General features: G+C 45.3%; 1 protein-coding gene across 3 annotated transcripts in view; it reads right to left on the bottom strand.

The window, feature by feature from the left end:
- Nucleotides 1-11,602, bottom strand: part of GSAP (gamma-secretase activating protein) — a 52,191-nt gene extending 40,589 nt beyond the window's left edge. Inside the window, exons 1-4 of one of the 3 annotated variants that reach the window (XM_083399553.1) lie at nt 11,321-11,568; nt 10,011-10,142; nt 3,077-3,153; nt 185-241 (exon numbers count right to left, since the gene is read on the bottom strand). In XM_083399553.1, the coding sequence (XP_083255679.1) occupies nt 185-241; nt 3,077-3,153; nt 10,011-10,142; nt 11,321-11,414 (360 nt within the window). In that variant the 5' untranslated portion in view covers nt 11,415-11,568. Of the gene's footprint in view, nt 1-184; nt 242-3,076; nt 3,154-7,201; nt 7,479-10,010; nt 10,143-11,320 lie in introns of those variants that run through there. The other 2 variants (XM_083399554.1, XM_083399555.1) reach the window with 2 other exon arrangements.
- Between the last annotated feature and the right edge of the window lie 7,950 nt (nt 11,603-19,552).

Raw genomic sequence — 19,552 nt, 5'->3', positions numbered from 1 at the left:
CTGCTGCTTTATAATGATATGTCAATATTCATAATTTTATAAACGTTTGTATATATGTGTGTGTATATATCTGTTATAGATTTTACATGCTTGTTGGTTTTATTGTAGCAATTGTAAAAGCCTTGATTTTGCGCACAGCCAAGCTCTATAACACTCCCTATTCTATATGGTGGATGAAGCTTACCTGGTTCTTTTGACTACTGGGCTCATACATTCCAATACAGGTGTGCGCCTGATTCCCCTGCAAGGGAAGTGATTCAACCATGAGAACAGAACATTTTAAAAACATTCAGTGTCACCTGTAATAATATAACCATTTATCTTCAATTGTCCAAATTTCACCAGCTCTGGTCCCTTATCTTTAAGAGCCCAAAACATATGATTACATTTCCCCCTGTCATGAAGGGAGGTGAAGCATTTTTTCCTTGTGGGTAATGTCAGGGACCATGGATCAGTGCTAAACGTGGCAGAAGCCAGAAATCAGAAAGGCCACAGCCAGGAGTCCTTGTTCTCTTCCTTTCCATTCTTCCTTCCTGCCCAGGAGACAGCCAGGGAGAGGGATCTGTTGCTCTCCCCAAAAGCCTGAACTGATCACCTACAGGGAGCAGGGAGGTGATATTAGACCAAGACCTGTGTGTGGTCCTAGGGCCACAGGTTGCCCATCTCTGAGATAAAAGTGATGGTGATAATCCTTCACTTACTTAACTTCTTGATGCTGAGCTGCTGTGAGATTCAGATAGCAGGCCAGGATAGAACGAGAGAGCAGGCACACACATAGACAATCCTACTTCTGTCATACCTTCTCTCTCAGTTATCCTCTTTCCTCAACTAAATACCGTATTTTTCGCTCCATAGGGCGCACTGGACCATAAGGTGCACCTAGTTTTTTTGGGAGGGGGAATCAAGAAAAAAAAGCCTGTCCGCTTCTCCCAGAGCTTCTGGGGCTGTTAGAGAAAGCCCACCCCCCCCCCAGCCCCAAAGAGCAAAGAAGCCAAGACAGCGAGCGGGACCCATCGCTAGCTTGGTTTCTTTTTTAGCCGCACACAACCTCTCCAGCAAGGAGAGGCTGCGCGCGGCTTTGGCAGAAGCCAAGACAGTGAGCGGGATGGATCCTCCTCGCTGTCTTGGCTTCGTTTTTAGCCGCGGGGCTGGGGCGGGGGAAGCCGAGCTTCCCCCGACCCCAGCCCCCAGAACAGGTCGGGGAGCGGCGGCAAGGTTGCGTGCAGCCTTGCCTCCGCTCCTGGAGCTTGCGGGACTAGCGGGGGAAACCCGGGTCCCCAGCCCCCCAGCCACACATTCGCTCCATAAGATGCACAGACATTTCCCCTTAGTTTTTAAGAGGAAAAAAGTGTGCCCTATGGAGCAAAAAATACGGTATATCCTCCCTTTTCCCTTTCATGGTAAGGAGAAAGAAAAAAGGCACATAAGTCATGCTCTGTATTCTAACGCCTTGTGAATACAATTTTGAATGAACTTATAGATTTGGTTTTTTTCTCCCAAGGAAAAGCACTCATGAAAACATGTTGGGAAATTTGGAAACCCATTTTAAATCATCTCATCTTTGAACCTAGTAGTTTTACTTCGTCTTAATTCTGCTATGCAGTGTGACCATCCGCCTGAAGGCTGCCAACTTTATTTGACTGACCCCATTTCTGTGTCTTTAACAGCAGCTCAACAGAAAGAAATTGAGCATGTGGTGTTTGTACTGGTATGGAGATAAACAGATGTTTGATTGCTGTGTATCAGGCCACTGTTAACAGAACAGGAACAATTAAATTAAAAGCAGCTGGACAGACTATTGGAGGAAGCAGCATGGGCTGAGCACAGCCACCATGTAACTAACTGGCACATCCAATCTGTATCACCAGATCAGAGGTCTGTGGAAAAACAACAACGATCTCATGCTTGAAAGTCTGGGCACAATAGGGGAACCGTCACAGCTCAGTGATGAAGCACCTGGTCAGCGGTCTGCGGAAAAAGCCAGAGCAAAGTGGCGAAAAACATTTTTGCATGTCTAAAAGTACCAGGTTCAACCAGTTTCGCCAGTTAAGAAGACAGCAGTCGCTGGAAAACACATTTGCATGACCCAATGATCATGAGCAGTCAGTCAGTGGTGGGAGAGTTCCAGGAAAATTTGGGTAAGACCAGTCTTTGTTCAGAAATGAAACTACTTCAGCTGCCACAGTTTGCAAAAGTTGTCCACTGTTGAACGGCGGGAATGCAACCCTGCCCACTCTTCTGAAGCTCAGAGGCATTTGATACTAGAGACAAACCAAGGCCCGGGGGCCGGATGCAGCCCAATCGCCTTCTCAATCCGGCCCACGGGCGGGCCAGGAATCAGCGTGTTTTTACATGAGCAGAATGTGTGCTTTAATTTAAAGTGCATCTCTGGGTTATTTGTGGGGCATAGGAATTCATTCATTCCCCCCCCAAAATATAGTCTGGCCCACCACATGGTCTGAGGGACGGTGGACTGGCCCACAGCTGAAAAGGGTTGCTGACTCCTGCTGCTCCAACCCTTCTGAGGAGCAGCTGACAGCAAACAAGGAAAGAGAGTTGTATAAATTGTTAAATAAATAGGACTGGATTTTAGGAGGGATTACAGATAATCGGTTGTCCCAATGGAAGGGTCTGATAAGCACAGTGGTGCACTTCCGGGAGCATCTTGGTGGTGAAAGGCAAGATAGGAGGACAGCTAATATAACCACAGATGCAAAGACCAGCAGTCCAATTCTATGTACGTTTGTTCAAATTAAATCCTACTGGTTCCCAGGTAAGTGTATGTAGCCCTGCAGTCCAAAATGTGCTAAATAGAAGCACTCCACTGATTATGAACGAAGCGGGATATGAAGTCAGCATTGCAAATTAATCAGTTTTGTAATGATAAGATCTCTAATTTCAGCGCAAAATTAAAGTTTAAATTAAACGAAGGGATGGACACACTTATTATTTGCTATATAACACACCAAGTCTTACTTGAGTGCAATGCCCATTTGTAGTCAGTGTTACTTCCGGTAAAGCACACATACCATCATGAAGACCATTTCTTAAGTCTTATCTCTCTTTCTTTACTTACCTTCCAGGTATAAATAATATTTCCATTTCTTTCAACGTTAACTGTGCGGAGTGTCTCCAAGTTATTCCCCAAAATATCTGAAATAACAACCATAAGATGCTTCAGGCCAGTTTAAGATCAATTATATTTTTTAAAAAAGACTGACAAAGAAACAAATGTCATTAGGACAATAATGTAATGTTATAGGAATAATTAGTAGTTTTAAACTATTGCTTAGTGGCCTTATTAGGAGTACAGCTCTTTCAGCATGAATGGGGAAACTGTTTAGAATTCTAGTCTTCTAATGTAATATAAGCCACAGTGTCCCGTGGATATTGTTAACTGGTGGGACAGCGGAATGGGAGATTTGGTTTCATCTATAAGAAGGAACTTTGAAAATCACATGAACTTATCTCAAGAAGCTGAGGAGCATACAGGCAACTCCCCATTTACTCAGGGGTTGCTTTCCAAGGCACCACACGCAATGGTGGGACGCCCATTAGCCCACCCTGCCCTGTTCCGCCCCCACTTTGTCCCTTTCCAATGCCCAAAGCGGCATGTGTGTCAGCAGTCATGCATGACTCGAATGGGGAGCTCCCTATATAGTAGTAGTAGTAATAATAATAATAATAATAATAATCGCCGAAGAATTGATGCTTTTGAATTATGGTGCTGGAGGAGACTCTTGAGAGTCCCATGGACTGCAAGAAGATCAAACGCATCCATTCTTAAGGAAATCAGCCCTGAGTGCTCACTGGAAGGACAGATCGTGAAGCTGAGGCTCCAATACTTTGGCCACCTCATGAGAAGAGAAGACTCCCTGGAAAAGACCCTGATGTTGGGAAAGATGGAGGGCACAAGGAGAAGGGGACGACAGAGGACAAGATGGTTAGACAGTGTTCTCGAAGCTACAAACATGAATCTGACCAAACTGCGGGTGGCAGTGGAAGACAGAAGTGCCTGGCGTGCTCTGGTCCATGGGGTCACGAAGAGTCGGACACGACTGAACGACTAAACAACAAATAATAATAATCACTACAATGCTGAAGATTTTTCACAAGGACTGTTTTGTAAATATGAAAATGTTGTGGAAATGTAGAGAACTGAACTTAAGAATGGGGAAATTAGAAACTAAGAGAAACTGATATGGACAGATTTGCCCATCCTCAATTGGAACACAGAATCTGAGTGGGTTGGGATTGCTGCCAGCACAAGAGCAGCAGTCCCCATTTGCTGCTCTCCCTCAGGTTGATAAATGGCTTGGGCTGGCCCTTGTAGTCAGGAGGGAAATATAAGCATTCTCTGTCCCAAACCCTTAGCACAGGTCAACCCACAAATATGAAACGCTTTATAACTAACCAATAATAATAGTAAATTTAAAATCCACTGTGCCAAAATCCGCCACAATTTTTTGAGGGCTGCAACATTTAACCAATTGACATTAATCATTTAAAAAGGTACCCCTCTTTGACAGGGTAGATTTTTTAAAAATTAAAAGAAATAGTTTCATACTTCTAAAGATTACTGATGGCAGTTTTTAAAGGAGTGGTCCTCACCTCCTTCTCATAGCATGCAGACTCTAAAACGTCTCCCATGAGCATGAATGAACTACAATGCAAGTGTGCTTCTTACTTCTGCCTTAATCCAGAAGCAAATTTATTTGCTGGACTAATTTGCTAAAAGTCACTGGTGATTATCAATTCATAGTGCATGTCTACTCAAACACAAGCCCCACTGAGATCAGGGGAGCTTACTCCCAAGGAAGCATGCACAGGATTGCAGCCTAAGATTTACCGTATTTTTTGCTCTATAAGACTCACTTTTTCCCTGCTAAAAAGTAAGGGGAAACATGTGTGCGTCTTATGGAGCGAATGCAGGCTGCACAGCTATCCCAGACGCCAGAACAGCAAGAGGGATTGCTGCTTTCACTGCGCAGCGATCCCTCTTGCTGTTCTGGCTTCTGAGATTCAGAATATGTTTTGTCTTGTTTTCCTCCTCCAAAAACTAGGTGCGTCTTGTGGTCTGGTGCGTCTTATAGAGCGAAAAATACAGTATTTATTTTTTAATTGAGTGACAGCCCTAATTTATTGTTTTGCCTTACCCAGAGTAATAACTCTTGCAAAATGCTATAACCTGCAACCTGAACAATCCTTCTACAGTGGTACCTCGGGTTACATACACTCCAGGTTACAGATTCCGCTAACCCAGAAATAGTGCTTCAGGTTAAGAACTTTGCTTCAGGATGAGAACAGAAATCGTGCTCCAGCGGCACAGCGGCAGGCCCCATTAGCTAAAGTGGTGCTTCAGGTTAAGAACAGTTTCAGGTTAAGTACGGACCTCCTCGTGGTGCCTCGCAAGACGAAATTAATTCGTTCTGCGAGTTTTTTCGTCTTGTGAATTTTTCGTCTTGCGAAGCACGGTTTCCCATAGGAAATGCATTGACGGTTTCCCATAGGAATGCATTGACGGTTTTAAGAAAAAGGCGCAAGACGTTTTCGTCTTGTGAAGCAAGCCCATAGGGAAATTTGTCTTGCGAAGCAACTCAAAAAACAGAAAACTCTTTCGTCTTGCGAGGCATTCGTCTTGCGAGGTACCACTGTAAGTACTTAACCCGAGGTACCACTGTAGTTTAATTAGCATTTCCTTGTTACACATTTAGAGTTTGAAGTCAAGAGAGAGAGGTGCTATAAATGTTCTCTTGCCACATTTTTGACAGGAGAAAAATGGAAGCAAGATAAGTTGTGACACACCAAAGGAAAACTGGTGCGCATGATAGACAGTTAGCAGGAAGTTGAATCTGCAGAATGATTTCCTGCTCTCTCATGCTTCAGTTTGAGCGTTCTCAAGTCTTTTGTGTGAATCACCAGCATTATAATGCTAAAGGTAAAACAGGGTCATATTTCAAGGAAGTTTAAATTAAAAAGAAAAATAAACTCTACACTTCCAGAGCTTTCAGGCTATATCTGATATTGCACTCCAATTCGATATGCCATTCCTGGCAGTCACACGGATTATGCAACTCTTTACGGTAACTTTGGGGAGGATCCAGCCAAAGGTTAAGTACTTTTAAGTATCATTGATTTCAACCAGAAATACTTACTAAACAAGTTTTATGCTTGCCAGGACTAAGCAAATTAAAGGAAAACATCACACTTTTCTTTTTACAAACACAAAAAAGTCACCTTACAAAGCGGGTTTCACTCTAAAAATTAAAGTTTGTATTAAGCTACTTGTCAGAATAAGATCAATAATGTTGCCAGAACCATTTGTAGAATTACATATCCAGATACTACTTTTGGAGATACATATTGAAGAAATAATCAGAGAAGACAGAGGACTTTCTTAATAGTCAGAGTCTGCTTTAAAAATTGTCATATATATATATATATATATACACACACACATACATACAGTGGTGCCTCGCAAGACAAAAAGAATCCTATCCATGAGTCTCTTCGTCTAGCGGTTTTTTCGTCTTGCGAAGCAACCCTATTAGCGGATTAGCGGTTTAGCGACTTAGCGGCTATTAAAGGCTTAAGGGGTTAGCGGATTAGCTGCTAAAAGACTATTAGCAGCTTAGTGCCTTAGAAAAAGGGGGTGGGGAGCGAAAAAAAATTGCAAGAATTGCAAGACATTTTCGTCTTGCGAAGCAAGCCCATAGAGAAATTCGTCCTGCGAAGCACATTGAAAAACGAAAAACCCTTTCGTCTAGCGGGTTTTCCGTCTTGCAAGGCATTCGTCTTGCGGGGCACCACTGTATATATGTGCTATTTTTTGGCCCCAGCAAGAGCCCTCAACGCAGTTTACAAAAAAGAATAAAATGCCATCAAGTAAACTATTAAACCACATGGAATGTTTTCACAGCCCATCTAAACCAGGGATGTGGTTAATCTCACCTCTTTTGGGAAGGAATTCCACAACGGGTGTCTTAATAATTTTTTGAAGAATCAAAAGCACAGCAAGGACAACAGGAATTTCCAGGTATTTATATATTGTGGCAATAATTCATTAAAAATGCTTGACTCAGGAGCAAATGTTCTGAAATACACCCCTCCTGGAAAATGACGGGGGTTCGTTATTGCACTGCTCCTTCTTAAAGAGTGTTGATTACAATCCTATGCAGTGTTTCCTAAGAGGAAGCACCACTTTTCAAGTAAGCAGATTACAGTCATCTAATCCAGTGCCTTTCAAAGCGGTGGTGAACAGACTGGTGCCAGTCCACAAACTGTTGACTGCTGGTTCCTGGTGACTCCACGACAGCCCAGGTTGGATGGGATGCTTCAAGGTCCAAATATGGTTCTGGTCCCTCCTGCAAATATGGTGGGAGGATTCCAGGTCTATTGCATCAGATATATTGAGATTCACTGATCTAACCCAACTTTGAAAATCACCTAAACTGGAATCCATTGCCACATGTTGGGGCAACATGCTATGGTTTAACCGCAAATGGAAAATTAAGTCCAGTGTCAACTCTCCTCTGGCGAGTTCCATGGCCAACCATTCCAAGACACAGTTGCTGAAGTTATCTATAATTTTTGTCTCTTTGCCATAACTTGCAGACACATTCACACTGTCTGTGTTTGGGTAACTGAAGCTATCTATTACTACAATACTAGCAAATTACCACTAGGGATCATATTCCTCAACCATCAACCCCTATTATAGGTAGCCCGCTATCAGGTGTTTTGTTTTGATGATTGATTTCCTGTATTTAGTGCCCTTTTAATTTATATTTCTTAACATGAATATGCTGCTCACTGCTTTGAGGGCCTTTGGGTCTAAGTTACCACCAAGGTCCTAGGCTGTAAATTAAGCAAACCAGGACCTGACATAACCTGGTCTCCATTTCAAGATCACCCTGAGCATTTTGCCTCGAGGGAGGGGAGTCTGTGCTAGAGTCTGTTTCATCTGAGATTTCTAGTTTATGCCCTCTGAGATACACCCCACCATTACCATATGCCCTTTTCTGTCCTTCTCATAGAGGGTTTTTTACAGATACAACTATATCCCACTGGTTCTCTCCATTCCACTAGAATACTCCCTAAAGTATCTTTGCTCACCTTTAAAGCCAAGCCTTGTGGATTTCCCATATTGGCTCAGCAACTTCCTAGAATTGGCTTATCCAGACCTATATCTCCAAATGTCTGTGGCATGTGTATTTTCCCATACAGTCCTCTGGTCTCTTTGACTGGATATTATGCCCTATTGAACACCTAGTTCAGTTGCCTTATTCTATCCCACTGCTATTTAGGAATCAGAAACACTATCATGCTCATCTCATGTGGACAATTCCTCCCAAACTGGGTGCTCCATTGCTCCTATAATTTTTTTCCCATGGCTCAGCCAGTGTGGTGTAGTGGTTAAGAGCAGTAGTCTTGTAATCTGGGGAACCGGGTTCGCGTCTCCGCTCCTCCACATGCAGCTGCTGGGTGACCTTGGGCCAGTCACACTTCTTTGAAGTCGCTCAGCCCCACTCACCTCACAGAGTGTTTGTTGTGGGGGAGGAAGGGAAAGGAGAATGTGAGCCGCTTTGAGACTCCTGAAGGGGAGTGAAAGGCGGGATATCAAATCCAAACTCTTCTTCTACTTCTTCTTCAGATTAAAAACTGCTCTACAACTGGTTTGCTATTAAATGGCAGCAACCTGGTTCCATTTCGAAGCCTGTCCCTTTTGTCCACACTCAGGTTCCAAAATTTTGCAAAACTCTGCATTCAATACATTAGATATGTTTGAGGGGTCAAAGTACACCTAATCCATTTGATACAGTATGGTTTCTGCTCCTAACTTCCATAAATGCTTCTCTTGAGAGTTCATGACCTCCAACCACCCACACTGGGTTTTTGAGGGTTTATATCAGATAGCTGCTTTAGTTCTTGTTTATCTGATTTCAATGGTTATCACTTCTCCAGTCATATGCTGTAATAATGACACGTGGGGCTCTGTAACTTCTTGTTTTGTAATTGTTCTTCACTGTACTGCAGTTTCCCCAGAGTGGCTGGGGAAGTGCCAGAGTGCCAGATAGGCAGTGTATAAGTAATAAAATTATTATTATTATTTGCAAAACAAAATTATTTGCAGTTTAAAAAAAACAAACAAAAAACAGCACATTTCTCAACTTCTCTGGTGTTGACATGACCATTAGTGCTTCTCCAACACAATCACATGATCTACACAATCTCTGTGTTTCTAATGACCAAATTTCCTCCTGGTTGGAAGTACCCCATATTTTGTCCCTCTGGGGCTTTTGTTTTGAAACACTGAATAGCTTCAATTAAGTCCACTGATGAATCTACTCTGAGTACAAGATAAGCTGGATACAAACCCTCCCATCCTAAGAATGGATTCCACTTCTCATCCACCACCCAAGCAGCTGTTATTTATGATAGGTTTAATGAGACCATAGATATAATCACACATCTCCTTTATCATGTCTAGCTTGACCCGCAGGCTGCCTGCTTGTTCATGTTAAATGTTAGACAAAGTGATACAATAGTAGTCTGCTTGTGATTAGGATCATCATTGTTATTTTAGGGAAGAGCCAATACATTATTGGTCAGAAAATACTGTGCTGTTAGTAATACAGTAGATTGTGCATAATACATAAATTTGTCTGTCTTCCTATATGGGTGATATTAGCTTATGAATTTTATTGTTTAATGTTTTTATTTGTACATTGGGGTACTTTTATAGCTTTGTTTAGAGTACGTAATGTGTTAATAATATAAATGTTTTAAGTCTTTTTTTACCAGTTCAGTATATTTTCTTTTAATTGTCAAATAATTCTGTGTACATTGCGGCAGCCTTTGTTTATGTGCAATAAAACTGACTGAGACTGAGACTGAGATTCTGTGTTTTGAAAGGAGGCTGGCGACAACATCATTCATAGAACCATATGCAAAACAGCACCCCTAAATAATGCATTCACTTTAAAAAGCAATAGTCCAATTTTACTTACAGTGACCTTCCGCTTTGTGAAGGATTTTATTAGACGGAATTATCGTCTTCTCTGGGATCAGCTTATCACTGTTTTTGATCAAGACTGACGATTGGTGTTTTACAGGAGGTTTAAATGTCTGTTTTAAGCATCCTGTTCTAATGTAAGCAGAGGAAGACTGTATTCATCCTATACCTTCCAAGCACACCTGAAGCCCATTCTTTCCCTCAAAGAATTCTGGGAACTGTAGTTTATGGCTTCTTGGTTACAGTAGTTCTGTGAAGGGGTTAAACTACAGTGCCCAGAATTCTTTGAGCAGCAGAGAAGGGGAAACTATGAATGCGCTTTAAGGGTAGGCAGCCAGCCGTTTTAAAGATTATTTCTGGTTCTCTTAAAAGAGGGAGCGCTGTGAGGGGGGAGCGGCTGCGGCGATCACGAGGGGAACCTGCCCTCCCGACTTTGCCGCCGTACTCACAGGTACTCAGCTCACCTGCCTGAGTAACTTTGGTCATTGAGCCGAGGCGGAGACACGTTTGTCACCTGGCTGGGGCTTCCCTGCGCTGGGAAAACTGCTTCTAAGTTTCCCAAGTACGAAACCGGAGCGGAACAAGGCGAGCCAGCAGTTGAGTCCCGCCGCCCCAGTTCCAAAAAAATTGCAGTTTGGCTCGAGTGCACATTTAACAGGTCGTGAGGGTGCGCGACTCCACCGTTCAGGAAGAAGAAGAATAAAAATAGGAATAAGAATAGCAATAGCAATACTTTTGCAAAGAAGCCAGAGGTCTTTCTGTTAGGTATTTTAGGAAAGGAAATTAAGAGAAAGGATAGCAAGTTTCTCCAATATGCAGTGACGGCTGCAAGGGTGTTACTGGCACAAAAATGGAAACAACAAGAAATACCGACGATAGAAGACTGGAGATCAAAGTTGTTAGACTATGCTGAATTGGATAAGATGACTGGAAAGATTAGATACTTAAGAGACCAAAAGTTTACAGAAGACTGGGGAAAATTTGTTGAATATCTGGAGAATATAAGTGAAGGCCAAAAAACGCTAGAAGGCTTTAAAAGAGCACTGTGAAAACCTGAGGGAGATATTGTTAAAAGGAATTAGAGGGGGAAAGACTTAAATAATATTACAAAAAAGGAAATGCGTAAATTAATATTGACTACGAAAGATTTACGGAAAAGCTGAAGGAAGTCCAAAAAGAAAGATTTGGAAAAAATGAATGTGAAATCAATGTATGTTTTGTTTTGCTGTAAAGTAATAAAAAATTATTATATATATACTGTATATAAAAAAGAATAGCAATAGCAATAGCAGCAGCAGCCCTCACCAGCATGAGCGTCTCCCAGCAGCGCCGCTTGCTCGGATAGCCAGGGCCCCACATCTCTCTGAGGATCAAACTGGGCGCTCAGCTGGAGCAGCATCGCCCCTCCTGCCCAGGGGGAGCCCGGGAGCAGCAGCCCCGCCAAAGCCTCCCGGGAGCAGCCCAGCGGATGCCCCGCCAACGCCGCTTGAGGCCTCGCCCGCCTTGCAGGGACCCGGGGCTCCCCGAGCGCCTTTCGCTTTTGCCCCGGGCCCGCCCCTCGCGGGGAATCTCCCAAACTAGGCGGAGGCGCCGCTGCCTATTGGGCGCGCCGGGTGTCACTCGGGGAAGCGCCTGCCCTGCAAACTTCGGAGCCGGTGCCTCCCCCGAGACGCGCGGGGAAAGAGAGATGCGCCCCTTGCGCAACAGCGGCGGGCGGCCCCTCGCGCAGCGCCGGCGGCAATGGCTGGCTGGGCGCGTTCGCGAGGGTTGGCCCAAAACGCCGCCGGAAGGTCTGGAACTGGGGCGGTGAATGGCCAAACCGAAAGTAAATGGGTCGCATCCTCTCCGGGGACCGCTTATGATTGCATGCGCTCGGAGTAGCCCGTAGCAGACCCCCTCGTCCGCCCCATGCTTAGCCAAGACTCAGCAAGTAACAGATCCCTTCTGAATAAAGGAAATTAGTCTTCATCTTATTTGGTTGCAACCAACACTGGTGCTCTGCCTGCGCAACAGATTTTCACTCGTACAGTGGGACTTCCCTTTCCTCTTGATTGCAGACACCACCACACCTCAAACCCTCAATATCTGTTAGGGAGCAGATTAAGGGGGGATGCAAGGAGAGGAGGAGAAGGAGGAAAGTTCTGTTGGGTGCTCATGCAGTGTTGAATATAGCCCATTATGTCCGTGTCTAAATATCACTCAAGAACAAGCTTTCTGCATCTTGAATGCGGATCCAGGTCGCGCGTCGGTTTTGCGGGGTGAAATCGCCTCTTGCTTCTGCTGGGCAGTGGCGGGGGGGGGGGGACGCGCGTGGGGGCCCCGTTAGTGTTTCAATTGCACCGGGAATGTTTCCCTGAGTGGCGCTTGCAGGCGCATCTTTAAGCTCCCCGATCTTCCCCTTTTTCGCCATGTTGAATGCCGAGAAGCTAAGTTTCACCATTCCCGAAAAGAAACCGGGTGTTGGTGTGAAAGCAAAACAAGTAAGCTGCGGTTTAAAGTGCTCCGCCTAACGGGCGGGATAGGCTGGAGCTCCAGAACTTGTTACATATTAAATGCAAAAACATTTCAGGAGGACCCCTTGTTCTAACATTGTACATACCAATCGACATGTGCAAACCACTAACGCTTGTTGGTTTTCAAGAAGCTTTGTGAAAAAGACTGATTGAAATGTTTCAATTAAAGGATAAGATTAAGAGTGGTAAAGTGCAATATAAATTTAAGAAATGTGAGTAGTAGTGATAATATGGAGAATTGTCAGATAGGCTGAGGGAAGTCCAAAAGATGTATAAGTATAAGGCGAATGTTAAATATGGATGGAATGTTTATTGGAAATTGAATAAAAAATAATTATAAAAAAAAGACATGTGCAAACCTTCCAGGACGAAGAAGTCTCCAGTGCAAAATACCGTAGCAGGAGAAAACTTGCAGAACAAGGATTCAACCATGCAAGAGCTTTTTGGATGCATGGAGAAGGGGGGGGGGAGAGAGAGTTTTTGCGCAGGGAGAGGTGCGTGGGTCAGAGACGGACCCTCAAGTCAGAGAGCGAGGAACAGGGGTCTTGCATGGGCCTGTTTTTTTATGATTGAATAAACTACTGTAACCCCCATGGGCCATTGTAATGGACTGTCTTAAAGTCATTTCTGCAGCAGGTCAAGTACTTTTTAGCCCCCCCCCCAATTCCATCCCAACCTGTCCTGTATTTTGCCCGACCGTAGCAACCCCCTGCAACCCCTAACTAACTACGACTTCCAGGAGTCTTGGGGGAGGCCATGGCTGCTCAAAGTGGTATCATACTGCTTTACGTGTACAATGGAGATGGAGCACTTTCTTGCAATCGCTACTAGTGATACCAAGAAACAGCTGGCGGAGCTCAGTGGTATACCACATGTTTTGCATGTGTCAGTTCCCACGAGCAATCCCCAGGAGCTCAGCTAGGTGGGAAATGCCTGAGACTCGAGAAAGCCACTGTCACACGGAATAGACGGCACAAGGCTAGATGGATCCAGTGGCTTGGTGTGGGGGGTGCAGGGGGCCGGCCGCACCGGGCGCAACATCTGGGGGGGCGCTCGCACTCGCAGCTCTCTGCCCCTACCTGGCTCACTCACTCTCTCTCACTGCAGTGCTGGCTGTGCAAATCCGATCCGAGCCGCCGGGTCGCCGCCCACTGTGGAGGGGGGGGTGCCAGGCGTGCGGTGCAGTGCGGAGAGAGAGCGAGGGACTATCTGGGGGAGGGACAGTGCAGCGGGGGGGAGGCCGCAAATTACTTGCCTTGCCCCGGGTGCTGACAACCCACACTACGCCACTGGATGGATCTGCATATGTTTAACAAAACCCTTATAGAAATATTTATGGTTCAGAGTCAGACCAACTGGAAAAGTTATTTTCAAGCAGCCTCGTAAATAACATTCACATTATTTTCAGCCCCCTTCCTAACTTTAAACTTCATACACATGTGAAGTATTAGCTGGTCAGGGCTGCCTGGATTGCAGGTCCTGATTAAGAAGAGGAAGCCTGACTATGCCCATATTTGGTTCTGAATCTTGGGGGTAGCAAGAAGCTTTAAAGCAGGAAAACATGAATGATGAATGATCTGCTTTCTAATACATGAAGTATGAGGATAATGTTGTGCATTTTCACTCCTCAGATAAGATTCCCCTGGTTTAAATACTACTGTTTTAAATGTTGCGAAACCAGCACACCAGTATCTGTGTGCTATTGCTGAACCTAATGGGTTATCATGTTAAAAGGAAGTGGTAAACAATATCATTTGCCGGAAGCCATGGCAGTGTAACAATTAGTTGTGAGTAGAGCGGCATTTTCTCATAACAGGAGTATGACGTGTCCTTACTTGCAATCCTTGTTCAGATAAAAGTTCATATCAGTATCAGCTGAAATTGCCTCTTTCTTTTGAAAACTTTCCAGATTGAATTTATAACGGGAGAGGTATTTCCCAACATAATTGCATATAATGAATTACAGGATTCAGGCTAAAAGCATTATTTTAGTATTATATATAGCTATCGCTCTGGTCAGTGACCGAAATAAATTGATTCATTCATATATAGCTGCAGAGCAGAGGGTTTTGGTGGTCAAACTGAGCCACCAAAAATTGCACACAATTAATAAGATGGCAGCTGTTGAGCTATCACAACACAGAGGAAGAGAAATTGTGCCACCCCTTGCCATAGTGGGGGAAATTGTGACCTGTCACCACGTGCTAACTATTGATGGACATTCTTAAGTCTTCAGCTCTCCCTTTTTATCTTTAAGACAGACTATATAGTCCTTCAAATAGAGCCCTAACTGCTGTAAAGGTGAATGCATGGCCATCCCAACAGCTTCACTGCTGCCGGGGAGTGGGTCCCAGCCAACAAAATGGCTGGGGCATGTTCCACAGAGGGGGATGCGCTGGGACAACCGATCTCAGTGATCACGGGTAGGAGGAGGAGTTACGCTAAGACCAGACCTTGTCATTACAGAGGAGGCAGGTTTAGTCGTTGTCTGAGGACTATCCCTGCCTCCGGGTCTGGTCCTGACCGGACGGATACTAGAATCAGCAAGGGATACCCACATGACCTGAAGGTGCTGCTGTGCAATGCCAGGTCAATGATTCATAAAACCACTGCAATCCATGACTTGATCATGGATGGAGGATTTGACCTGGCATGTGTAACAGAGACTTGGTTGGATGAAGCAGATGGGCCTGTTCTTGCCGCTGCTTGTCCACCAGGTTTCTCTTACGCACAGCAACCCAGGCCTTGTGGGCGGGGAGGGGGGGTTGCAGTGATTTTTAGGAAGTCATTAGCTTGCACCAGGCGTCCTATTGGGAAGACCCAGTTTTCTGAGTGCATGTTCTGGAAGTTGGGCAATAGGGGCAGTACAGGATTCCTTCTGGTGTACCGACCTCCCCGCTGCACCAAGGATTCCCTGCCCGAGCTGCTTCAGGTCGTGGCGGATGTCCTCCTGGAGACACCTAGTTTGGTTGTCCTAGGGGATTTTAATATCCATGCCGACACGACCTTACAAGGGGCCGCTCGGGACTTCGTGGAAAGCATGGCCTCCATGGGGCTGTCCCTGAATAAGTTTGGCCCAACCCATAGCCGCGGACATGCCTTGGACCTGGTGTTTACCTCAATGGATGTTGGTGATCTGACACTAAGTAAAAGCGAAACAAAAGAAGTGCCATGGTCAGACCACTTCCTGGTGCAACTTGACTTCTCCGCGACCCTTCCCCTCTGCAGGGAGGTGGGACCGATTCGGATGGTCCGCCCCCGCCACTTAATGGATCCAAATGGTTTCCAGAGAGTGGTAGGGGATGCTTTATCCCATGTTGATGGCCTTTCAGCTGATTCCCTGGTGGCCCGCTGGAATGTGGAGTTAACCAGGGCTATTGACTGTTTGGCTCCGAAGCGCCCTCTCCGATTGCATGGAGCCCGGACAGCCCCGTGGTTTTCCACGGATCTGAGGGCAATGAAACAATCGTTGAGACGGCTAGAGCGCCGGTGGCGGAGGACCCATTCTGAAGCTGACCGGACACAGGTTAGAGCTCAATGTCGAGCCTACCAAGTGGCAGTAGCGACGGCGAAGAAGACTTTCTTCACCGCCTCTATTGCATCTGCAGAAAACAGCAGCAGGAGACTTTTTCAGGTGGTCCGCAATCTAGCGGAACCACCTGCTACATCGGGGCCCAGTACGGGCCACATGATCTCCTGCAATGATTTTGCAAAGTTTTTTGCAGATAAAGTCGCTCAGATTCGGGAAGAGGTCGATGCCACCGTGGGAGCAGGGCCGGGGTGGGAGAGTGCTAGAGTCCTGTCTAGTCAAATTGCGTGGGATCAATTCCAATCTGTTACCTCCGAGGATGTGGACAGGCTGCTTGGACGAGTGAAACCAACCACCTGTCTCCTTGATCCTTGCCCATCCTGGCTTATAAAAGCTAGCTGGGAAGGGCTGGGCGATGGGCTTCGTGGGGTGGTGAATGCTTCCCTCCGTGAGGGAGTCTTCCCAGACCCGCTGAAAGAGGCGGTTATTAAACCGCTTCTTAAAAAACCATCTTTAGATGCGGCCACGATGGCCAACTATCGCCCAGTCTCAAATCTTCCATTCTTGGGCAAGGTGATTGAGCGAGTGGTGGCTGAACAACTCCAGGCACGCCTGGAAGAAGCGGACCATTTGGATCCCTTCCAGTCGGGATTCAGGCCTCATCACGGGACTGAAACTGCCTTGGTCGCACTGGTTGATGATCTCCGGCGGGCTAGGGACAAAGGTGAGAGCTGTTTCCTAGTTCTGCTGGATCTCTCAGCGGCGGTTGATACCATCGACCATAACATCCTTCTGGACCGTCTTGAGGGGCTGGGAGCTGGGGGTACTGTCATACAGTGGTTCCGCTCCTTCCTCCTGGGCCGTGTTCAGAAAGTTGTGGTGGGGGATGAGTGTTCAGACCCCTGGGCTCTCATTTGTGGGGTGCCTCAGGGTTCTGTCCTCTCCCCCATGCTTTTTAACATCTATATGCAGCCGCTGGGAGAGATCATCAGGAGGTTTGGGCTGGGTGTTCATCAGTATGCGGATGATACCCAGCTCTACCTCTCTTTCAAATCAGAACCAGTGAAGGCGGTGACGGTCCTGTGTGAGTGTCTGGAGGCGGTTGGAGGATGGATGGCGGCAAACAGATTGAGATTGAATCCTGACAAGACAGAAGTACTGTTTCTGGGGGACAGGAGGCGGGCAGGTGTGGAGGATTCCCTGGTCCTGAATGGGGTAACTGTGCCCCTGAAGGACCAGGTGCGCAGCCTGGGAGTCATTTTGGACTCACAGCTGTCCATGGAGGCACAGGTTAAATCCGTGTCCAGGGCAGCTGTGTACCAGCTCCATCTGGTACGTAGGCTGAGACCTTATCTGGCCACGGACTGCCTTGCCAGAGTGGTGCATGCTCTGGTTATCTCCCGCTTGGACTACTGCAATGCGCTCTACGTGGGGCTACCTTTGAAGGTGACCCGGAAACTACAACTAATCCAGAATGCAGCGGCCAGACTGGTGACTGGGAGCAGCCGCCGAGACCATATAACACCGGTCTTGAAAGACCTACATTGGCTCCCAGTACGTTTCCGAGCACAATTCAAAGTGTTGGTGCTGACCTTTAAAGCCCTAAACGGCCTCGGTCCAGTATACCTGAAGGAGCGTCTCCACCCCCATCGCTCTACCCGGACACTGAGGTCCAGCACCGAGAGCCTTCTGGCGGTTCCCTCACTGCGAGAAGCCAAGTTACAGGGAACCAGGCAGAGGGCCTTCTCGGTAGTGGCGCCCTCCCTGTGGAACGCCCTCCCACCAGATGTCAAAGAGAACAACAACTACCAGACTTTTAGAAGACATCTGAAGGCAGCCCTGTTTAGGGAAGCTTTTAATGTTTGATGTATCACAGTATTTTAATATTCTTTTGGAAGCCGCCCAGAGTGGCTGGGGAAACCCAGCCAGATGGGCGGGGTATAAATAATAAATTATTATTATTATTATTATTATTATTATTATTGGAGGTTCCACTGTTAAATATACAGTGAGTAACTTCACCATACGGCGGTAATTAGCTACTTCTTTCCCGACAGAAGAGGCCACATGCTAGCTATGCTGCCATATGTAGTGATTCATGCTTATAAGAGGTATGCAGAGGTTAACAGTCCCTTTTCCTACCATTTATTCTGTGTATATCTTTGTGTGTACTGGTTTCTCTATGCAGCTATATAGATTATAATAACTCAGCCAGTTATTCTTCTTTATGAAAAAAAAATTGGAGTGCTTATTAGCCCTAATGAGGACCCCCAAAGCTCTCTCTGTATATATGCATCTAAAACATAATAAATAACAGAAATTAAAACTAAAACTTGAAATTCAAAGGAAACAGAGATAAAGCCTCAATCCTAAATTAAAAGCTATGTGGAGCAATGATGTTTTCAGTGCCCACCTAAATGACAGTCAGAGATCATGCTAATCTCACCTTCTTTGAGAACAAATACCACAACCAGGGTGCTACCGCATAAAAGGCCCTGTCTCATGTTCCCACCAACCAAATTTTGTTTTGTTAAGGTTTATAAGATGGCCTTAAAAATGATATCAATTTACAGGCAGGTTTCTGATGTGTAGCCTGGGTCTGAGGACTGGAAAAGATTATTTGAGCGATGTGTGTGGATTGCTCTCTGGTCTCTTTAAAGTTATTCAAGTTTCCTGCTTGGCAGGGGGTTGGACTCGATGGCCCTTGTGGTCTCTTCCAACTCTATGATTCTATGATTCCATGATTCTACTGTATTTTTCGCTCTATAACACGCACGTAGTTTTTAGAGGAGGAAAATCCATAGGCATGCCACCCGTAGGCATTCCCTCCATAACACGCACAGACATTTCCCCTTACTTTCTAGGAGGAAAAAAGTGAGTGTTATGGTGCAAAAAATACGGTAATTGAAAACTATGCTTCTGAAACTCACAAAACAGCAGTACACTTTTTTAAATATTTCAAATAACTTGAGAAAAAATATGGCACTGCATTGCAATTTTAGTGTGCTAACTTTTAACTTCGGAAAACATATCATTTGATTGAAGTATTTCTTGGTTGGTCCTGTCAAAGATCACAAAATTATTTATTTTGAAAAGTATCTTCATAGACTGGGATGTACTTGTAAAAAAGTGGCTCCTAGATTCTTAAATGAGGTGGAGGCAGAAGTATAAACCCTTGGGGAGAGAGAGATTTTCTTTTCTTCTTTCAGTTCCCTTTCCATCTCTTAAGACTCTTTGTTCTTTTCACAGGCTAGCTCCCCCTGGGGTTGATCAAAGCTCTTTGAATACATACTGACTGAATTAAGGAGATACTTAAGTCTATTTTTCCAGAAGCAGTCTCATTAAGCCCAGTCAGTATGCAGCAGAACTTTCTTTCCTCAACTTGGCTTGGAGATTTGGATCAGATTAATTGAGGAGAATGCTCTTGATATGCACAAAATGGCATAACGTTATTTCACAAGCTAAAAACTTGTGAATAAATACAGCACTATAGCT

This window comes from Podarcis tiliguerta (assembly GCF_965153285.1).
Source record: "Podarcis tiliguerta genome assembly, chromosome: 10".
Classification (NCBI taxonomy): domain Eukaryota; kingdom Metazoa; phylum Chordata; class Lepidosauria; order Squamata; family Lacertidae; genus Podarcis; species Podarcis tiliguerta.
The sequence above is the reverse complement of the archived record's forward strand: the minus strand, read 5'-3'. Positions and strand labels throughout refer to the sequence as shown.